Source organism: Peromyscus californicus, unplaced genomic scaffold (assembly GCF_007827085.1).
Source record: "Peromyscus californicus insignis strain IS unplaced genomic scaffold, ASM782708v3 Scaffold_5__1_contigs__length_169319896, whole genome shotgun sequence".
NCBI classification, from domain to species: Eukaryota; Metazoa; Chordata; class Mammalia; order Rodentia; family Cricetidae; genus Peromyscus; species Peromyscus californicus.
The window spans coordinates 44,958,562-44,976,605 of NW_026294573.1; the positions used below are offsets into that span (position 1 = coordinate 44,958,562).

The window sequence follows — 18,044 nt, forward strand, 5'->3', positions numbered from 1 at the left end:
GGAGGATGCTCAAATGACCAGGCACTTGTCTGGCTCGTGCCAGGCAGTGAAGGCCAGGCCTCTGCTCCGCCACCCCCCTGGGGAGGGTGGGAAGGTAGGAAGTCCGGGGACACTAATCCCCAGTTTGTTAGAGAGAGGAAGTAATTTGCCCGATATTGTATATTAGGTGAAGTACGGTGATGGGGCCGGAAAGCAGCTTTTTTTTTTTTTTTTTTTTTTTTTTTTTTTTTTTGGTTTTTTGAGACAGGGTTTCTCTGTATAGCTTTGCGCCTTTCCTGGAACTCACTTGGTAGCCCAGACTGGCCTCGAACTCACAGAGATCCGCCTGGCTCTGCCTCCCAAGTGCTGGGATTAAAAGCGTGCGCCACCACCGCCCGGCTTGGAAAGCAGCTTTTATGAGTCCGAGTGCGCCCTCCTCCGGGACCCACCCATCGGGGCTGGCAGCTGTGCTGGGAGCCCCCACAGCTCTGTCCTCCTTCTGTCTACAGACGCTCTACCACCAGACCTTAGATTCCTTGCAGAAACTGCTCAATGCCCTCTTAATTGAAGACCCTACCCCTGCTGGACTGAAGAGTATTTTGGAGGTGCAGGGCATGGGGAGGGAGGGGGAGGGGGAGGGGAAACAGGAAAACAGCTCAGTAGAAGTGGGAGGTGGACCCCAAAGGCGTGGCTTGACTTTAGGATATCATCTTGAAGCAGTGGTCTCCTTCCCTGTCAGATTTTGTGCCATTTCATTGAGTTTTTGGTGATCCTGAGGATTGGACCTAAGCCCTCACAGCTCCTAGGCAAGCTCTACCACCGAGCTCCACCCCTAGCCCTTTTTAAAACTTTTAATCTGTAGACATCGTCTCAGTGAGTTGCCCAGTGTGGCCTTGAACTTTCGATCCTCTTGTCTCCGCCTCCTGAGTGGCTGGGGTCACAGGCCTGGACCTCTGCCCTTTCACAGTCCGCTATGTTCTTTCAGCCACCCCCTGCAGCTCCTGCTTTTGCCTCACCCCTTTCTCCATCCTTATCCCTGTCTCTTTCCCATTCATCTCTCCTCACTGACCCCTCTCCCTTCCTCTGGTCTGAGTCCTATTCTCAGCTCAAACTTCACCTATCACTGAGCCACCTGAGGAGGAGAAGGTCTACACCAAATTGCCTTCTCATTCTGGAAAATTCTTGTAGATTATTGGCTTACCCATAGGACAGCAGAGGCTGGCATCCAACGGTAGCAGAGTCTCTCCCTTATCCCCACAGCCCCTAGGGACCTGGATGAACTCTGGGAAGGCCCATGAGCGAGCACGGGCTGTGAACAGCAATGTCTCTGTGTTGAACCACACGCTTGCGACCCTGCCTTTCTTCGTGAGTGTTCCTGGAGGGGTGGACACTCTGGTGATCCTTCTCAGCTGATCTGCTGCTGTCAGGGTAGACCATCTGGGTCTGCTTACCCTGCACTGTGTAGCTACAGACTCCCTCCCTGTGGTTATGACACTAACAGATGTCCTCGGGGTTCCCAGCACTGGGTCTGCTGCTGGGGAGGCTCCTTCTTCGTATTGGAGATCCTGATGAAGAGATCGGCCGGGAGGCTCTGGACGGCATCACTATCCTCTACACTATCCTGGATCTTCAGAAACGTATGCCCCACGTCAGGTCCCTGGCAGCTGTACAGCTAGGGAGGGGTGCATGGCGGTACAACTGGGCAGCTGGATGCAGGTAGCAAGGATCAGGTCAGGATTGGGAGCTGATGTGAAATCCTCATCTCCGTGGAACCAGGGGCAGACACACAAACTAGCCTTTATTTTTAATGTTTGTTTTGTTTTAGAGACAGGGTCTTACTATATAGCTGGAGCTGGCCCCCAACTTTTAATCCTCCTGCCTTAGCCTCTCAAGTACTGGGACTAAAGGCATGTACTGCCCTGCCCTGTCTAGACAGCAAATCTATCTTGATGAAATCTGCTCTTCATTAGCTGAGCTTTTCCATATTGTTCCAACCTTAATTTCTCCGTCCCGTGGTACCACGGGTACCTAGGCATGATGGATGTCTTCTCCTTTTGTCTATCTTTCCTACTAGACTGTAATACTAAGAGGGGAGGGCGGGGTCCTGTGTTCTTCTCCAGCATAGTTGTCTCCTGAGTGCTGGGATCAAAGGCGTGCGTCACAGCAGAGGCAGGTGGATCTCTGTGAGTTCGAGGCCAGCCTGGTCTCCAGAGCAAGTTCCAGGACAGGCTCCAAAGCTACACAGAGAAACCCTGTCTCGGAAAAACAAACAAACGAAAAAAAAAAAAGAAAAAGAAACCAGCTCAGGGCTCCATGTCACAGGTGCTTGTCACACAGAGCTTCCTTTCTTCTCCCCATGCCCCGCCCCCTTCTGGGATCTATCTGGGGTCTCCACTCTTTCTCATTTCGAGCATTTGCGGCAATGTTTCTTGAGAGATTCCTGCACTGACCTGGGGCCATTCATGACCCTTAAATGGTGGGTGAAAGGTAGTCTACAATATTGACCAGCCCTGGGATGGGGATAGCATAGACCAAAACGAGGCTGTCAGAGGTGCCTGGAAATGTCGAACATCCAGTTTAATGTAATTGCACAGTGAATCATTTTTAAGGTATTTGAGTATGATCTGTCCTGCTGAAATCCAGGTTGAACTGAGTGCCCTGTGTTCTTTGGGAGAGCCCCAGGCCACCGTCACTCTGGAGGAGGGCGCCGTTAGCGTGGGTTGGCAATCTGTGGAGGGTGCAAGGCTGGAGTGGATCTGCCTCTGGCTGGCCACAGAACACCAGTTCCTTCTGTTGGCAGAGCATGCTCTATACACTCACACTGCCTCAGTGACCCTTTCTCGTGCCCGGGCCTTGTGTAGATTGAGGGGATCCAGGAAGGACCCAGGCCAGGCTCTGATGAGGGCATAGTCCCTAAACGTGTTTCCTCCTCCAGAAGACCCAGAGGCCCTCTGTGCCAGGCTCTGCTCTAGCTCTGGGGACACAGCCTGGAAAAGAGATTCATTAAGCATGCCTCCCTTTGGCTTACCTTCTCGTTGCCAGGAGACAGATAATAGGCAAAAATAAGCAAGCTAAGCCCCGAGTAAGTCAGACACAAAGCACGGAGGGAACACAAGCAGCAGAGAGGTTGGAGTTCTCAAATGGCGTCTGCTGGCCTGACGGCGGTGCAGGCTGACAATCCCAGCGCTGGGTGGAAAGTGTGAGACCATCCTGGACTAGAGACCCTGCCTCTGAAAACACACGAAACGGACGAACTAGATATGGCAGTGCCCCCCTGTAATCTCAGTGCTCGGGGGACGGAATCAGGGGGATCAGGAGTTCAAGCCATCCTCAGTCGCACAGAGAATTGGAGGCCAGCCTGGATGATGTGAGCCCCTGTGTCTCAACAAAGCCAAGCAAAGGCAACACTAAGCCAAACAAATAAAAATACTGCCCGAACACAGAAACAGCTCACACCAAAAGAAAGTATTGCAAAGTTATGGGTATTCGATGGTTAGAGTGCTTGTGAGTTGGAGGCCAGCCTGGTCTACATAGTGGTTCCGGACCAGCCAGGGCCACATGGTGAGGCCCTATCTTAAAAACCAAAAACCAAAACCAAAACAAAACAAAACAAAAAAAAGCGGGGATAGGGGCCATGGAAGAAAAGCCATTGGCTACTAGAACAGCAATAACAAAATGAAACATAATGCCTTGGGCTGAAGCAGCAGGGACTCTTGAACATTGATAGTGGAAATAGAGCTGGGAAATGATCTCGCTTGTCTCCGGAGGGTGAGCCTGTGCCTACTGTGAGTCCGTGATTTCTGCCCTGGCCTATCCCTGGCAGAAGCGACAATCTGTTCACCAGGAGACATGCTATCTGTTCACATCAGTACTGTGCAGGAGGGCTGGAAGCAGCCTAGAGGTGCATGTCATGTAAGGCAGGAATACACTTGGCAGGCTCGCCCAGCTTGGAAAATTGTACCACACCGAGAATGGATGAGAGCAAGTGCCAGATGCTGCAGGGCAGAACCAGACCTGGGGGATGGTGTTATGGGAGTCCATTTACCAAAGGTTCAAAAGCAAGGGACACTACCTAGGAGTTCAGAAACCAGAACAGCGGTTGCCCTGGGTGCTGAGAGGGGTCAGAAGAGGGGCTTCTGTGGGGGGGGGGGGGGTGTTGTTTCTTGACTTGGGTACTTGCTGCCTGCATGGGTTCACTATGTGAAAAGTGGACTGTGCAGATGGTGTGGGCTTGACACACAGTTCAAAGCCATGGTCGGGTCAGGGTTCCTCAGAAGGCATCTTCCCCTGCAGGGACCAAGGACAAGGAAGAGATCAACAAGAAGGAGCTGTATGAGAACAACAAGCTCTTCCTAGGGCCCTACAACCCTGTCAGCCCGTGCCAGAACATTCTGCGTGTCATTGCGGTGACTACCGGCGGTCCAGGCCCCCAGGCCAGGAGGGGAGGGAAAGGGGGTTGCCACTAGAAGCCTTCTCCAGCTGCATAGTCGTTCTGGGTGACCTCCATGTTCTAGCCTAGAGGTTCTCCATCTGTGGGTCATGACCCCTCACGGGGTCACATATCAGATACCCTATATATCAGATATTCACATTCCAACGCATAACAGTAGCAAAGTTACAGTTATGAAGTAGCAATGAAGTAATTTCATGGTTGGGGGGTCACCACAACATAAGGAATTGTGTTAAAGGGTCACAGCATTAGGGAGTTTGAGAACCATTGTTCTAGCCCATGACTTCCTTCTCCCTGGTGCAATTCTGGGTGCAAGGACCACATCACCCCTGTTTGTTTTCCTCCCCTCCCACTTCTTTCTCTCTCTCTCTCTCTCTCTCTCTCTCTCTCTCTGTCTCTCTCTCTTCTTTTAAAGATGGAGACTTGTTATCCTCCTCAGGCTCTCAAACCCCTGGGTTCATGTAATCCTCCTGCCTCAGCCTCCCAAGCAGCTTGGGCTACAGGAGGACCTTGGTGCCTGGCTGTCCCTCTGAGCTCCTCTCCAACGGATCTAACATTCAGGCATCGGAGAATGCGCGTGGTGCTTGGCACCAACCTTCTCTTGGAGTTGGGTGGAGTCTATGCCTCTCTATGTGTCTCAGGGGATCCGCCCTGCTCAGCAGTGTCAAGACCTCTGTACTTATATTTCAGGAATTTGGAGACTTCCTGGGGCCCCAGCAGGTAAAGGACCTGCTGCTAGCAGCCTTGGAAGGCCTGAACGACATCTCAGAGGCTCAGGGGAAGGACTCTGGGGAGATGATGCAGCTGGCCTCGGAGGTCACGCTCAGTTCAGTGCTGGAGTGGTACCGCCACAGGGCGCTGGAGGTGGTAAGGCCTCTTGGAGGCAGAGGCTGGGATATCAGGCCTGGGGGAGTCCCCAAACCCCAAATCCTGCTTCTCCTGGCACAGCCTGCCTGGCTGTGGACAGGGTTGGAGCTGATCACTGGGCTAAGAAGGAGGTTTGGTAGGAGTGGGGAGGTCAATAAGGGGGTCTGTTTCACTCCCAGGGGGAGCAGCAGGCCCCTGAACCTTTCTTCCCATGTCTCTCCTGTACTGTGCCCCCTCCCCTGTCTTCTTGGTCCCCTCTTGTTACTTTACCCTTTGCCCTTCTCCCTTCTACCCATGCTCCTCATGTTCCTCTCTGCTTCTCCAACGGGCCTTCCTTCCATCTGCTCATGGCGACCTCCAGATCCCAGAAATCCTGCAGGGCATCTACATGCAACTGAGCCACATCCAGGAGCCACGGGCACGTGAGGTGGCCCTGCTGCCCATCTCCTTCCTGGCCAGCTCCTTCATGACGGAGGTTGTGGTGGCTCTGCTTATGTGCCCCCTCCCACTGGACAGGTACCAAGCAAGGAGGTGTCTATCCTCTATCCCTCAAAGGGTTGAGGCAGCCCCGTCCTGGGATGAGACACTCTTCCAGTCCAGAGAAGCCCTGCTCTCCCCTGCTCCTACACAGTCTGTGGTAATGACAGTCAGGAAGCCCTCCCTGAGCACTGCTGGATCTGTACTGAAAATCCAGTCTCTCATTCCCAACTCAGCCCTGTTCTACAGAGGTTGATGAGGCTCAGGAGATATTTCTTGGCCTCCACACCCGCTGAGGCATTGCCAGAGTGAGGATCTACGCTCAGCTCTAACTGACTCCAAAGCCCGGAGTTCTTTCTTCCATGGTAGCTGCTGGTCTCGGGTAGCTCAAGTGCCCTCTCTGGTCTTCAGCTTTCTCATAGGAAAAACTGTTCCACAGTGTGAGTGAGCAGAAAGCGGCTTCCTGCTTGCTGCCTCCATGGAGGTCCTTCTTTGGGCTGGAGAGGAACCTAGCCAGATGGTGACAAGTGACAAGTCTTGCTTCCTTTAGCCTGTTGAACAAGCCCATCCATCCCTTCTTTAAATGACTGAAACAGGGAAGGGACTACATAGCATGGTTGTTTCTGGATAAACGAGGAAGCACACGCAGAACTGTGCAAAAGGGGTGTGTGCTGATAGAGACAGGTCAGTCACAGAGTCAGGATCAGTGGGGCCAGCTATACTACCTAAGAAGCTAGCTATTACTGCATTGCCCACCAGGGGGAGCTCCTCCCTCCCTCCCTCCCTCCCTCCCTCCCTCCCTCCCTCCCTCTCTCTCTTTCTCTCTCTCTCTCTCTCTCTCTCTCTCTCTCTCTCTCTCTCTCTCTCTCTCTCACACACACACACACACACACACACACACACACACACACACACACACGGGGGTTGGGGGGACAGGGAGAAGAGGGAGAGGGTGGGGTGTTCATTCTATATCCCAGGCTAGCCACAAACTCATGGCAATCCTCCTGCCTCCTACTTTCAGGTACTGGGATGATTACATTAGGGCCTTTTTCTCTTCTTTTCTGGTTGCAGCGCTGGGCCTCGAACCCAGGGCCATGCTATGCAAGTGCCCTAGCCCTGAGCTACAGCCCCAAAGGGTTTCTTTTGTAGTCCACTAACAGTCACTAGATTCCCAGGGCTGCCCATGACTTGATGGCCTGAGAGTGAGGACCTCTCATTACTTATTCCCTATATGCTTCCCAGGTGAAACTAGGCTATGAGGGTAGGAGACCCAGGGGACTCAGAGGGACCAGAATCTCTTACACAAGCCTTGTCTTCTGCGTCTCTTCAGAGACTAGTCCAGCTTCCAGGGTCACAGTCCCTGGGAAGCCCGATGCTCTAGCTGTCCCATTGGTTCCTACAGATAATTGATGGTTCCTCCTAATCCAGATGTTATGTATCAAGCAGCCACAAACATGACCATTTTTATCATAAGAAACGTTGCCTAGCAACGTAGTTGAAATACTATCTTATTGGGTTTCCAGGGGAACAGAGCTGGGAAACGAGTGGAAGGTTCAGATGCTCCTGCATTCAGGCAAAAGGGTTTCATTAACCCTTTAGCTCACTGTCAACTGCCCACAACAGGAACATCCCTGCTGCTGCTGCTGCTCCTGCTTGGGTGGCTTCCTGCCAAGGGCCTGGAGTTGGGCTTCCTGGGAGTCTGTGATAAGGGCAAGATTGGGGCCCCAAAAGGCTCTGTGACCTCCATTCCCACTCCTAGGAGGCAGCTCGGAGACGTCAGATTCGGTCATATCTTGCAGTTAGCAGCAGCATCCTGGACTGGTGGTTTTACCTCCCTGAGCCTCTATTCTGCCTCTGTAAAATGGGAATAATGCCCTCTTGTGGAGGGGGAGAAGTCAGTGACTTTGAGCACTTCCAAGTGTCTGTGTCTGTATCCTCAGAGATTTGCTTAGTGCCTGGTGCACAATGCACGCTCTAATGAGTGTTTGCTGAGTAATACATTACCTGAGGATAAAGCACTTGGTCTGAGACCTGGAAATGAGGTTCTCAATCACTGTCAGGCTCCTGCCTCATGGAGAATGTTTTCAGGACCACTCCGTGGGCGTGCTCATGGATACCATTTTGTTGGCACTGCATCCCAGCCCTGAACCCGTTTGCATCAGGTGGTCCCTGCCCTAGGTACCACTAACTATCCTACTTCCTCCTTAGCAACGGGGCAGAGATGTGGAGGCAGTTGATCCTTCGAAAACCCAGCTGTGATGTCCGAGACCTGCTGGATCTGCTCCTGACTACCCTGAAGGAGAAGCCTGTTACCAAGAAGGGTGGGGCCTCTATTGTGCCCCTGGCGGTGAGGACCAGGCACCTGCCTGCCTGCCTTCCCTTCTACCCCACGCAGCACACCTGCTTGTAAGGTCCCGTCTGCCAAAGCGGGGTAGGAGCCATGCTTTTTCTAGGCTAGATTAGAGAACCAGTCCCAGTCTCTCAGAGCAATAAGCTGGGCTTTAGCCAGTAGTGTCTGGAGGAAGGACTGGGTCAAGCCACTGGCCTCCCCTCTCCCCCTAGGCAGCCAGTGGCCTGTGTGAGCTCCTGTCCGTCAACAGCTGTGTGGGCCGTGTGAGGCGCATCTACCCTCAGCTGCTCCTGGCTCTGCTCATTCAGGTCCATTATCACATTGGCCTCCACCTGCCCAGCTGTGTGGCTCCTCGAAAGGATGCCAAGGATGACACACAACTTTCTGTCTTCGTACCCGTACGGTAGGCCCCATCATCTCTCTACCCTGCTGTCCTTGTGGTGAGGAGGGCTACCTACCCAGCAAGGGCCCCCCAAACATCTTATTCATAGTCATTAATTCTAGCACTAGAAGAGGAAGTGGAGCATACCTTTGTTTTTGGAAACAGGCTCTCCTGTTTGTCGTCCAGGCTGGCTCCAAGCTTGCTTTGAGGACGATCTTGATCTTCTGATTCTCCTGTCTCCATCTCCCCAGTCACTGGGATTATAGACATGCTCCACTCTGCCCAGTTTATTTGGTCCTAGGGGTCAAATCTAGGGTTTCGTTCATGCTGGTCAAGCATTCTCTACCCACTGGGCTTCCTCCCCAGACACTAGAAACACGATGTTATTGGAGTCACCCTTCTGTTCCACGGCTAGTTCTGAATCCCTTCTCTGATTCCCACTGCTCTGCTCAATGCATGGTGGTGTGAGGGGATCAATTGTCTGAGGACCTTTACCCCCTACCAACCTCAGAGGGCTTGCTCATATTGGAGTGTATCACAGACCCACCAATGTTCTTAGTTATGAGTTGGAATATAATATATGCACACAGGGGGCATTAAAATCAACTCTCTTTTTCCTGTTCATACCCCAGATACCTTCCCAGAAGACAAGAACTTTTTTTTTCATGCCCTTTCAGGGGCAGTTAGTGTAGATGAGCACATGGGTTTATATTCCATTTTTCAGGTGCTAGCCTGTGACTCAGGGGTAGTTAGTGTGGATGAACAATGGGTTTATATTCTGTTCACACAGGTGCTAGCCTGTGACTCAGGGGTAGTTAGTGTGGATGAGCACATGGGTTTATATTCTGTTCTCACAGGTATTCTGCCTCTGCTCTTACCATGTATCAAGTCTTGGAGGCCTTCAGACATACAGCTGCCTCATTATTTTTGACAGCTGCAGGGCATACTTATGTACAGAAATCTGGTCACCATAGTGTGTGCAGCCCTCCTCCTGATTCGGGCACTTCCTCGCCCTTTGGAATTGCAGACGACAGTGCTGTGAGCTCGCTTGTGTAGATGCATGCATGTGATCGTATGTGTAGGATGGACTCCTGAAGGGAGGTTGGGGTATCCATGGGCTTCAGCTTGGGATACTAAAATGGCGTAGGAATGCATAATGGAAAAAGTTCTTACCACTGAGTTATGGAAATGTAAATGAAGGGCCAGTGAGCTGCCTCAGCAGCTAAAGGTGCTTGCTGCCAAGCCTGAGTTCCATCCTCATGACTCACATGGTGGAGGAGAGAACTGATCCTTACAAGTTCTGTGACCTCTAAATGTGTGCGTGTGTGCGCGCACACATGCACGCATGCACGCACGCAAAGATTAGCTAAAATGTAATAATTCCTCAACTGTCCCACTTGTCAGTGTGCGCAGAGGAAACCATCACCGGGGGGTTGTGGTCTGTGCCAGTGTCTACATCCCCACATCTATTCTAGGGTAAAGTATTGCAGAACAATTAAATCTTTGCAAATCTGAGTTGCAAAACAATGGATTTCTCTCTCTCTCTCTCTCTCTCTCTCTCTCTCTCTCTCTCTCTCTCTCTCTTTCAGATAAGGTCTTTAAAAGGAATCATGAATTTTCCTGCCTCATATTCTGAGTGCTGGGATGGCAGGGTTCCATACCACACCTGGTGATGTGTGCGTGTGCGTGTGATATGCATATGTGTGTGTACATCTGCATGTGCATGTGTAGAGGTGTGCATGCACGTGTGGCCTGAGGTTGATATCAGGAATCATCCTCAGTCACTCTTCAGCCTTATTCACAGAGGTAAGGTCTCTCTCTCTCTCTCTCTCTCTCTCTCTCTCTCTCTCTCTCTCTCTCTCTCAACCCAGAGCTCATCCAGTCTCACTAGCTAGCTTGCCCTTGGGGGATCTCCTGTCTCTACCTTCTGAGACTCAGTTACACACAGGCTGCCATGCCTACTCAGCATTTCCCTGAGTTCTGGGGGTTTGGACGCCAGTCTTGAAGCTTGTATGGCAAGTGCTTAACCTCTCAGTCCTGTCTTGCTCTTTTGAACACAGGAGTAACCAGTAGGGGGCTAGTACAAAGCTGGCTGATTCTGCCTTAAGTCCTGCCCTAGGAGCTCTGGTTTCCACACTGAAGTGCTATTTCTTAAACAAATGCATACATAAAAAACAGCAGCCAGTTCCGGGGATTGACTGTAAAATGTTGTGGTTTTGTCTTTATTTTTGGTGCTGGGTATTGAGCCCCCGGCCTTGCGTACTCCAAAGCACTCTATCACATGCCCAGCCTTTGCCTTTTGTGAGACAGGGTCTCGCTTGGTTGCTCTGGCTGTCCTTGACTTTGGGGTTCTTCTGCCTCTCCTCTCTGAGTGCTGGGATTGTGGCTGTCTGCCACTATGTCTGGTTGAAAAATTGTCTTGAATCCCAAGAACTAAGAGCTCTGAGTACCATGGGAGTTATGTCTACAAGGGCACTATGAAGTCTTCAAGCAAAAGTTTCTGGGAAACAATTCCATACATTATCTTATTTTAACAGGTTTTTGTTTTGTTTTGTTTTTTCGAGACAGGGTTTCTCTGTGTAGCTTTGGTGCCTGTCCTGGAACTCACTCTGTAGACCAGGCTGGCCTCGAACTCACAGGGATCCACCACCTCTGCTTCCCGAGTGCTGGGATTAAAGGCGAGCCCACCACAGCCCGGCTATTTTAACAGTATATAATCACAGTTTGAGCCTCTGATGTTTCAGTCAATGACAGGATGAATCTATTGATGGTGTGTTTACCGTCACTCTAGAGGTGGTGGGACCTGAGAGGATGGAGCTGATAAATTTAGGCAGGCTAAAGTTTCATGCAATAGGCAACGCTATTCAGAGCTCTGGACACTTTATACTCGGAGGGTTAAGAGAGGTCACATGGGTGAAGTTCTGAGATTTCAAGCTGTATACAATCACAAGGACAAGCCGCACGTGGCAAAGCCATGTTTTTCCACAGAGGCTTATAAAGGATAGTTTAAACATTTACTTGAACAGCAACAGTAAGCAACAATGAGTAATCTGAAGCAAACTTCTACTCACTTTACCTGGGAGGAGCATGAAGATACATTCCAAGAACAATTCTGTGTTTTGAAGAAACTGCGGTCATTAGACTCGTTTTCTTACATGTACTCAGAATCTCACACGACTCCATTCTTGGACTGTGTTCCGACAATAGTGGTTCCCCTAAGCCCAGTGTGTAGCGGGCAGCATCATGTAAGCTAGAATAAGTACACGCCATGATGCTCACACATGGCCACCAGCTCCTAAGGTCTTTCTCAGAATGCATCCCATCAGTATATGGCCAGTGACTTCCCACCTACAGTGACAACAGCCTGGGCTAGACCTCCATTTGGTTAACAGGTGGCAGCATCCTCCAAGCTCCCTGAGCTCACTTGGAACCTCTGAGTTCTGCTCAGTTCCCTGGGTGTAACAACTCCCAGGCTCTTCTACTAGGCAGGCAGATGGGAGACCTTCCAGAAGGGTCCTGGGGCAAAAGGACTCGGGCCCCAGCAGAAGACTGAGTGCCCAGGAGAGCAGAGAGGACTTTCCCACAGGCTGCCAAGATAGCCATGGCTTGATGGGGAGTGGAGAAGGGAAGAGGCAAAACACAGGAGAGGAAGCTAAGGAAGCTTGGCCAGCCAGCTCCCCAAGGAAGCAAGGCCCCTGAGAGAGGGGGGAGGGTGGAAAGGGGACTTCGCTTCGGTTTCCTCTCATGTTCTGAAAGCGTGTTACCTGTAAGGAGTCATCGTCTGTGGATCCAGAGCACGCTGCTAACCGTGTGGTAGAGAGGATGCTTGGGGGATGGATAGCAGGCTTGGCGAGAGGGGCCGAGTGGAAGGCACCCAGGGCACAGGAGCCTCTCCCCCCCTTGTCTTGGCAGCTGGATGGTGAAGGTGGTGAAAACCTTGCTCCTGAAAATGGGCTGCTCTTATGAGTCGGCGTTTCTGGAAGAGCAGGGTGGCTGGGAGTTCATGGCCCAGGCAGAGAACCACTACCGGGGAGTGTCCCTGCTGGCAAGGTGAGCTGCAGTACCTCAGTGGGGTAGGGGGGACAGGACGGCCTCCCCAGGTCTTCAAACAGACCCAAGCTCGCATCTCCGAGCAACAGCGTTTGTTCCTCTCTCGTCCCTTCCCTGCAGCTTGGGGATGCTGTCCTCCTAGCAGGGGGACAACACCCGTGTGAATGATGACATTCACTCTTGGGAGGCAAACTTGGCCCCAATGGTTCCTTGAATTCGTAGATCCTTGAAATGGTGTAGTTAGCTCCCTCTTGTGGCTTGGTGAGATGGCTCGATGGGTAGAGGGGCTTGCCGCCAAGGCTGACGACCTGAGTTCAATTCCCTGGACCCACATGACGGAAGGCAAAACCCAGCTCTGACCTCCACATATGCACCGTGGCATGCACACCCACTCACATGTACATGCACACAGAATAAATTAAAAATGTAAAAATAGTTTACTTCAAAGCTCCCTTCTTCAGCCTGACATGATAGTGCCCGCCTTTAATCCCAGCACTCAGGAGGCAGAGACAGGCAGATCTCTGTGAGTTCAAGGCCAGCCTGGTCTACACAGTGAGTTCCAGGACAGCCAGAGCTACATAGGGAGACCCTGTCCCAAACAAACAAAACAAAATCTCCCTCCCTTTCCAGGCTGTGATCTTTGCTCTTGCACTAACACAGGCATGGTGGGGTAATTGAGCCCTTAGAGAATGTGGCCATGGAGGTGGGGCTGCCTGAATTTGAACCTCAGCAGCCTCCCAGCTGGAACACCTCTGTATGCTGCTCCACTCTGACCTCTATCCCCGTGGCTAATTCTGGAAATGCTAGAAAGACTTGCCTGAGAGCTGGAGTTTAAGTTCAGGCTGGAACAATAGCAGCACAGGCAGCTGGGTGGTGGTGCACACCTTTAATTCCAGTGCTTGGGAGACAGGCAGGCAGATCTCTGTGAGTTCGAGGCCAGCCTGGGCTACAGAGCGAGATCCAGGACAGGCACCAGAACTACAAGGAGAAACCCTGTCTCAAAAAAACAAAACAAAACAAACAAAAACAAAAACAAACAAACAAACAAACAAAACCAAAAAAACAACCAAGAGGGAGAGAACGAGAACGAGAGGGTAGCACAGGCTACTATTATGGAGACTGGTGGCAGGCCAGGGATTACCTGTGTGTGTTTTGCACAGGAACACATCTGGGTCATTTACCCAAGGCCACACGGCTAGGAAGTGGTAGAGTGATTTGCCCTGTGCCCTCCGCCAAGTCTCCTTCCCACCCTGGCCCAGACTAGTGCTTCCTCTCCAAACACACACACCCTCCCCTGCCTACAGAGGGCATCTTGACTTGTGTGCTGGAGCTGTGACTCCTACTACAAGAGGCTCTCCCCGGGGCTCCCCACACAGTCACTCCATGGAGCGCTAACTGTTCTCCGGGCACCATGCAAGAAGGCCATGGACGGCTCCCTTTAGGTTCTTACCAGCAGCAAAGAAACAGTACCATGACTACCTCGGGGTTAAACAGGAGGAAAGGGAGGCCCAGAGATGTTAAGTGCCCGTCCCAAATCACACAGCAAATGCTGGGGTCAGGATTTGAACCCAGACTCTCTCAGCTTCAATTCTGTACATGACAGATACTCTCCTAGATTCAGTGACCCGTGGAGAACTGTGCATTGTCCTCACAGGAGAGCAAGCATCGGGTCACCTTGGCTGGCAGCACTCTGCCCTGCATTCTCACCTCAATGGGTCTGGGTTGGGGTCCTGAGAAGGTGCCCTCAGGCAGTTTCCATGTGGTGCTGATGCTGGCGGTGGGGGTGGGGCACTTCGATCACCCACTGGCTCAGTGAGGTGAGGCAGCTGGAGCAGGAACTTGGGGCCACAGCTCTGCTGCTTCCCAGCTCTGAGGTCTGAGCCAGCGCCCCTCAAAGCTTTAGTTCCCTCTGGGAACTGGGGCTATTCAAAGTAGCCTGTTTGGAAGGGTGGCATGGAGAGTCCATGGGATGACAAGGTGGGAGGCTGGCTGCCGCTGGCTGGCCGCAGTGAGTGACATCTCACACCTCCTTCCTCCTGCCCTGGCTTCCCACACAGTCCTGGGAGGGCTTGCGCGTTTCCTTCTTACCGATTTGCCCTGTGCCCTCTGCCCAGTCTCCCTCTCACCCTGGGCTTCATTTCCCCACCTTTATAAAGAAGCAGCTCAGCGCAGCTGACTCTGAGCTATCATCCAGGGGAAAAAGCTGAGGTCACAGAACCGAGGTGACACTGGCTGGCCAGGGTCTGGAGTGTCACCGTTAGACCTCCAGCAGCAGGCCTGGTGGACTGGGAGCCTGAGGGTCTGCCCTCCCTAGGGCCATGGTGAACTACTCATGCCAGGAGCTGTGCCGCATCCTCTACCTGCTCATCCCACTCTTGGAGAGAGGTGATGAGAAACACAAGATCACAGGCACCGCCTTCTTTGTGGAGGTACTCCCTGGGGACCTGGGGACTTGGGGACCTGGTGAGGGTTATTCAGGACCTTGAGTCACATCATGGTCATTTCCCTGGGGAACAGCACTTTACAGTTTTCAAAGCCTTCCCGGGACCTTCATTTCTCTTTGATATGAAGGCCCCACAGGTCTCTCTCCTGTGTCTCCTCCTCTGCACCCCTGTACCCCACTCTTCCAGACTCTCCAAAAGCTCTGGGCACCCATTAACCTTTGCTGGGCACCACCATGTGTCAGGCACCAGAGATACAAATGTGACCTTGACCTCACCGTGGCCTTGAGTTCTCAGTGTGGCAGGGAAGACAGAGAACACCCCAGTTATAATGTGGGGTGCCATCGTGTGGCTTACATTAAGCTGGGGGCAGTCATGGGAGAGCAGGAGACTGGAGGGAGGGGCATAGTCAGCGTGAGCGTGGCAGGAAGTGCCAGGCAGGTCCAGGAGACTAGTCAGGGGTCGGGAAGGCCGGCTGCAGAAGGGCGATGCATGCTCAAGCCATGGCTGGTGTTTACTGAGCACTTACTATCCTCCCAGCTTGCTCTCCCAGCTTTACACTGATGGACCCATCTCACCCTCCCTCCGATTCCGTAACTTAGATCCTAGTTCATGGCTGCTTCAGAGGGCAACCGAGGCGCAGTCTCTTTCCCAAGGCCCAAATGGCAGATCCAGAATTCAAACTCACACCTTTGGCTCTAACTCCTCCATGGCGCTCCCTCTCTTCCTTAGTTTATTGTGGTAAAATCGCCACACAAAATACAAGGCACAAGGCCATTTGAAGGGCTCAGGGGTACTGAGTTCCTGTGGCTGTGTGTTCGCAACCACGTAACTCCAGGACTTTTCACCTTCTCCATCGGGGGTCCTTCCCTTGCCCCACCCTCCAACCCGTTAAACAGGAGCCCTCTGGCCCTCCCCAGCAGAGAGGGCTTCTGTCGTCCGTCTTCAAATGTTCGCAGCATCTCACCTAAGCCAGAGAGCTGGGCTTTTGTGCCCAGCAATTTTCTAGCATCTCCAAGCTTATCCAGGATGTAATCATCAGGTGTCCCTCAAAGAGGCTGAGAACATCCCACTTGGTGCATACACCCCATTTTGTCCAACCTCTATCTGTGGAGTGACATTATAGGACCTGCTGTGGTCCCTGCTCACTCGTCTGGCAGTTGTCATTGGGGGGGCTCCAGGGTTTCACCTGAGTGTGTAGAGTGGAGCTGGCTTACTGCCTTCCTAGGTAGTGGGAAGGACAGAAAGGCTTCCTGGAGGAGGTGACATTTAAGCTGGACTTCAACAGGCGAGTACAGTTTGCCAAATGAGCATTCTTGAAGCACATTGTTTCTTAAAACGTTTCTGCCTCTCCAGACCGTGAGACCAGGGAGCAGGGGCTGTGTTTAGATTGCAGCACCAGGCCCAGCCCTGGGAGGGCCTCCACAGCGGGGCCTGGATGGCCAGCAAGTGCTTGAGAGAGCGCTTTCCCTGGCTCTGCGGCATTAGCAGAGCCTGTCACCTCCAGAGAGACAGACGGGTATTGGGGTCAGAGTTTCTGGGTTCCAGCCCCAGCTTGACTCAGTTCTTCTGGCCTCTGTGACCTGGTGAGATGTTATTCTTGGGGACATGTCGTGTGTCAAACACTGTTTATCCCATCCTTGTGTTATTCCAAGATCTGTAATTCCACAGAAGGGATCGTGTTGTTCAGAGACAGGCAAGGTCAGAGGTCACTCAGCTCACTGACTCCAGAGGTTCCCGACTAGGTCTTCCTGACTCACTCCTCTATCCTGCTGGCTCTTTGAGTTTGCTCATGACTGCCAGTGGGTTCTCAGGGGACGGGGTGGAGGCCAGACCTTGTCAGACCTGGAGCCCTAAGCAGCATCCTTGTTTCCAGGGCAAGGGATCCCAGGCCAGACTTTTCCCTCCTCCCTGGAAGAGGAGCTTGTATCTCAGTGGACCCAGTACCTCCATGTTCCCTGAACTCAGATGTCACGACTAGACACCCAGAGTCCCCTTTCCAGATTATTTGTGTATCTGTTTTTCCCAGTGGCAGTTTTTCCCAGATTCATCAGTGAGTCTATGGTATCTCATGCCTGTAATCCCAGCTCTTGGAAGGCTGAGGCAGGAGGATTACTCTGATTTCAAGGCTAGCTTTGGGGTACATAGTGAGTTCTAGTCCAACACAGGCTACAGAGTGAGAACCTTGTCTCAAAAAGTAACTAATTAATTAATTAACTGAATTGTCAGTGCTACGTAGGAGATGTGGCTCAGTGGTAGAGGGCTTGCCCTGGGTCTTATTTCCAATGCGGTAAGTAAAAGAGACAGGGGCCACTATCCCCTGTGTCTCAGGCCCGGCCCACAGCCTGGTGTACAGCAGGCCTGAGTAGCTTGCATGGACAGACAGACAGACAGCAGCAGCCGTGTGGTCCTTTCTCCCTTCTGTCTCCTCCGGTTAACTGGTGATGCTGCCCTCTCTTCCAGCTCCTCCTCCTGGTACTCTCCCTGTCCCGTAGACATGGCTCTCCACAGAGGCAGCCAAGGTGATAGAGTGTTATTTGTGAGGACGAGGTGGTGAGAACCAGTGCCTATTGGCTGCTGAAGGAAGGGAGGGTATGAGGCAGAAGAGGGTGGGTTTTCGCTGATGGTGGTGTTGATCCGGCAATGGGCACATGGAAGAGGAGCAGTCCTCAGGAGGGGAGGACTTGATTCACGTAGTGAACACACACCCCACCCCAGCTCTTAGACCGAGTGATGCCCCACAAAGAGTTGGCTGAGTTTTTGTCCTAAAGGAAGGCCACAGATGTCCAGGGGGGACAGAAGGGCAGATGGAGCACTGAGGTTCCTAGTTGCTGCCTCAGGAGGATGCCCAGAGTTCCTGGGACTCAGAGAAGAGTGTTCAGTCTGAGTTGGGCTGAGTTTTGGAAGGAGCTATGCAAATATGGCTGTGACATTTACAAGTCGCTGTCCGAGCAGAAGGGCATGTCCTAGCTGGCCTGGTCATCTGAGGAATGGTGGAAGACGTCTGGCTAGTGTAGGAATGTGGGCAGCAGGGTGAACAAAGAGTGG

The 18,044-nt window shown here is 52.3% G+C and overlaps 1 protein-coding gene across 1 annotated transcript in view; it reads left to right on the top strand.

The window, feature by feature from the left end:
• Nucleotides 1-18,044, top strand: part of Mroh7 (maestro heat like repeat family member 7) — a 44,239-nt gene that overhangs the window by 15,972 nt on the left and 10,223 nt on the right. The window contains exons 6-15 of the mRNA XM_052717405.1: nt 489-584; nt 1,240-1,344; nt 1,481-1,616; nt 4,273-4,385; nt 5,120-5,296; nt 5,658-5,812; nt 7,982-8,120; nt 8,336-8,526; nt 12,418-12,555; nt 14,870-14,984. Of these exons, the coding sequence (XP_052573365.1) occupies nt 489-584; nt 1,240-1,344; nt 1,481-1,616; nt 4,273-4,385; nt 5,120-5,296; nt 5,658-5,812; nt 7,982-8,120; nt 8,336-8,526; nt 12,418-12,555; nt 14,870-14,984 (1,365 nt within the window). The remainder of the gene's footprint in view (nt 1-488; nt 585-1,239; nt 1,345-1,480; nt 1,617-4,272; nt 4,386-5,119; nt 5,297-5,657; nt 5,813-7,981; nt 8,121-8,335; nt 8,527-12,417; nt 12,556-14,869; nt 14,985-18,044) is intronic.